Source organism: Microtus ochrogaster, chromosome 1, assembly GCF_000317375.1.
Source record: "Microtus ochrogaster isolate Prairie Vole_2 chromosome 1, MicOch1.0, whole genome shotgun sequence".
Lineage (NCBI taxonomy): Eukaryota > Metazoa > Chordata > Mammalia > Rodentia > Cricetidae > Microtus > Microtus ochrogaster.
The window spans coordinates 52,201,417-52,202,659 of record NC_022009.1 but is presented as its reverse complement, the minus strand read 5'-3'; the positions used below and the strand labels follow the sequence as shown (position 1 = coordinate 52,202,659).

Below are 1,243 nucleotides of genomic sequence, written 5' to 3'. Positions count from 1 at the left end.
AGAGGGAGAGCAAGAGGACAAAAGCCCACAGAAAGCAAGAAAGCAGGGTGGGGCTGACGCAGAGGCAGTCTGATGCTTCTGGCTAAGTTCCGGCTCTCCTAATTTGGTTCTTCCCACACACCCTCTGGAGCAATAGGTCAACTACACTGGTCTCCTGCATCTCATAGTGCAAGCAGATTTCATCATCTACAGAAGCAGAACTAGAACTTGGGAGGCCTTAAGCTTTCTATACATATAGAAAGTCCTCTTTAAGAAATTACTTTGGCAATTTTGAAAAGCTATACATGGCAATGTGAACATGGCCAAGGTCTGCAAATGCATTGAAGCTCAACTTCATCTCTGCGTGAACCCCTTCACTCAGGCCAGTACCCAATTCATCTCTGTGCACACCTCGCTCCACAGAGCAGACTGGAGAATGTCTAGCCAGCATGGAGCTAGAGTTGCCTTCAGGAAATGCAGAGAAGGGTGAAGAGAAATTTAAGACATTTAACTTTTCAAAAATTCTTCTTCAGATACTTTAAAAATTATGTTAAGTTCATTTATTTAGAAGACCATTTGATAGAAATGGTTCCTATCACCCTGTTACAGTCCAACTAAAAATACTTTTAGTCAAGCAGAATTTGTCTCATTTAAACTACTTCAGTCTTATTTCTAGTACCCCCTGGAGTGTTTAATTCTGCCCTACATCCACACCCCAACTCCCAGTGGAAAGCCCCAGGCTCACCTCCCAGGTCTGTGACAGCCGGCTCACAGAGGCCGTGTTGAGACCCATCACAATAGCGAAGAAGGAGTTCAGGTTCTGCTGGGCTTTGCAGCTGCGAAGAAAGGAGAATGGGGACTGAGCAGGCATTCTTTCAAACAGTTTGCTTTATCACTGATGAAGCCTCAAGACTTCTGGGACACGACTTAAGCCTATACAACCGTCACTGTCCATGGAGAGGTATGGCTCAACCATTTCTAATGCAAAAGGAAGGATTTATGGCTCTTGGGCTCCTCTCTGCCCTTAAGAAAACCCTTCCTGAACTGCAGGAGACCCTTCCTTCTCTAACATTCATTGTGCACATTTATGAGTTCAACGATTACGCTTTGAAATGGCCACTTCTTTTCATCCGCCATGGATGGCTCCTGCAGCTCTCCTCAGCTCTTAGTCTCTGTGATTTCTGTTCCTCTGGCTGGTGTGTCCCTCTCACCTCACAGGCCTAAGTTCTCACATTCACTCAGACAGAACTCTATCTATCTATCT

At 45.3% G+C, this 1,243-nt stretch overlaps 1 protein-coding gene across 1 annotated transcript in view; it reads right to left on the bottom strand.

The window, feature by feature from the left end:
- Rapgef5 (Rap guanine nucleotide exchange factor 5) overlaps positions 1-1,243 on the bottom strand; it is a 239,505-nt gene that overhangs the window by 21,588 nt on the left and 216,674 nt on the right. The window contains exon 21 of the mRNA XM_005343679.1: positions 725-815. Within this exon, the coding sequence (XP_005343736.1) occupies positions 725-815 (91 nt within the window). The remainder of the gene's footprint in view (positions 1-724; positions 816-1,243) is intronic.